A 1,657-nucleotide genomic window follows, 5' to 3' on the forward strand; every position below is an offset into this window, starting at 1 on the left:
TCGTCCTAAAACAAATCCAAGCCTTTTTATCTTTTTTTAAGGGGACTACTCTGCTTTACGAATAATTCGGAACTAAATACTATTCTTACTAAATTTTAATTCCATTATATTAACGGTGTAAACTTAGAATTGGGCTATCGAGAAGGAAAAATGTTAAGAAAACAATTCTCACCTCAAAATGTGCAGAAAAATTTTGGTTAACATATTTAGAATACACTTGTGCTCCATTCCCCCCCCCACCTTCTCTAATGTGTAAATAATGTTACCAACGGCTATATTTACCTTTTTCCGTTTCTTGGTTTCATCAGTGTTGATATTCAATTGACGGACCACCACATTGAAATAAGAGTGGCACGTGGCAAAATGCATGTAAGTATTTAAACAGAAGTTAACAAATATTACACAATAGATAGGCAAAACTACTGGAAGCAAATGACAGACCCCATGGGAGCCACGTCTAAAACACACGACACCCGTAAGCTCTATCAATTGCTAAAACAGGCCACATGGAGAAAGCAACAAGTCTCTGAGATCATCCACCTGGAAGACGGGCATATTATGACTGACCAATCGGTGAGATTATCAATATGGAAGGAAGTTTTTCAAGAACTCTTGAATTTGTCACATCGTCCGAAGATAGTCCCAAGTCCTACTTCAGCGGTCCTTCAAGTATTTTATAAATTTTGTCTCAAACCCCCCAATATTGATGAAATAAAAAACTCCATTGGTTCACTGAAGAACTACAAGTCTTTTGGTAAAGACGGTCTGCCTCCAGAACTATATAAAGCTGCTGATGAGATTGTCGCAACTCAACTCAAACCGCTAATTGACCAATCTGGACCAAAAAATTTCTCGAAGAACTGGGAAGTTCCTTTCCTTTTTCCTTTCATCAAAAAGGATGATAAATCAAAATGTCAGAATTGTCATGGAATCGCTTTCACTGATATTGCAGCAAATTTGTTTGCCATTCTTTTCCTCATAATATTTAATCAGGCCGAAGTAGTTATCTAAGTACCATTTTGCGTAGGTTATGTTCCATCCTGTGTTATTTGCGGCCTTTACATTCCCTGGCACCTTTCCATGGCAGATTACTAGACTGATTATTGCTATTGTTGTCAATTGAATATGGAATTATACAAAACCTACCAGACAAGTTTCCGGGCCAACCAGACATGTTTCTGGACCAAGCAGACAAGTTTTGGGGTCAACTATAAGTTTCTGGGCCTTTACATTCCATGGCACCTTTCCAGAGCATGTACCTATGGATTTGGGGCCTTTACTTTCCTTCCTGTGCTATAGAAAACAGGTGCGTCTTGTTTAGCTGCCAATAGGCCTATATATGAATTATTTTTTTGTATATATTCAAGTTACAGATTAGGATTTTTTACAGTTTGAATAGTTCATTCATTCTACCAGTATCAATATTTTTGCAATCATTTACATAGAAATGGAATATTCTAAGCGACTTCTGGTGAGTAAAATTTTCTCATTATTATAATAAAAAGAAATTGTCTCGCCATTAAGTTAAGGAAGAATTTCCTTCCTTACGCTTTTTTTTCACTGTGTTGTTAGCTCTTTTAAAAAGCATTTCGCTAAATATTTAAAAACAGGATCAGTCAGTTTCGCTATAATAAAAAGAAATCTATTTTTTGTATCG

The 1,657-nt window shown here is 36.1% G+C and overlaps 1 protein-coding gene across 1 annotated transcript; it reads left to right on the top strand.

Annotated features, from left to right (window-relative positions):
- Window positions 1-432: 432 nt before the first annotated feature.
- Window positions 433-1,011, top strand: LOC148948114 (uncharacterized). Its single transcript, XM_089096101.1, has one exon. The coding sequence runs from the start codon at window positions 433-435 to the stop codon at window positions 1,009-1,011; it is 579 nt and encodes a 192-aa protein (XP_088952227.1).
- Window positions 1,012-1,657: the final 646 nt, after the last annotated feature.

The sequence above is a fragment of the Artemia sp. Qi Xiang Cuo genome, chromosome 10 (assembly GCF_049724085.1).
Source record: "Artemia sp. Qi Xiang Cuo chromosome 10, ASM4972408v1, whole genome shotgun sequence".
Lineage (NCBI taxonomy): Eukaryota > Metazoa > Arthropoda > Branchiopoda > Anostraca > Artemiidae > Artemia > Artemia sp. Qi Xiang Cuo.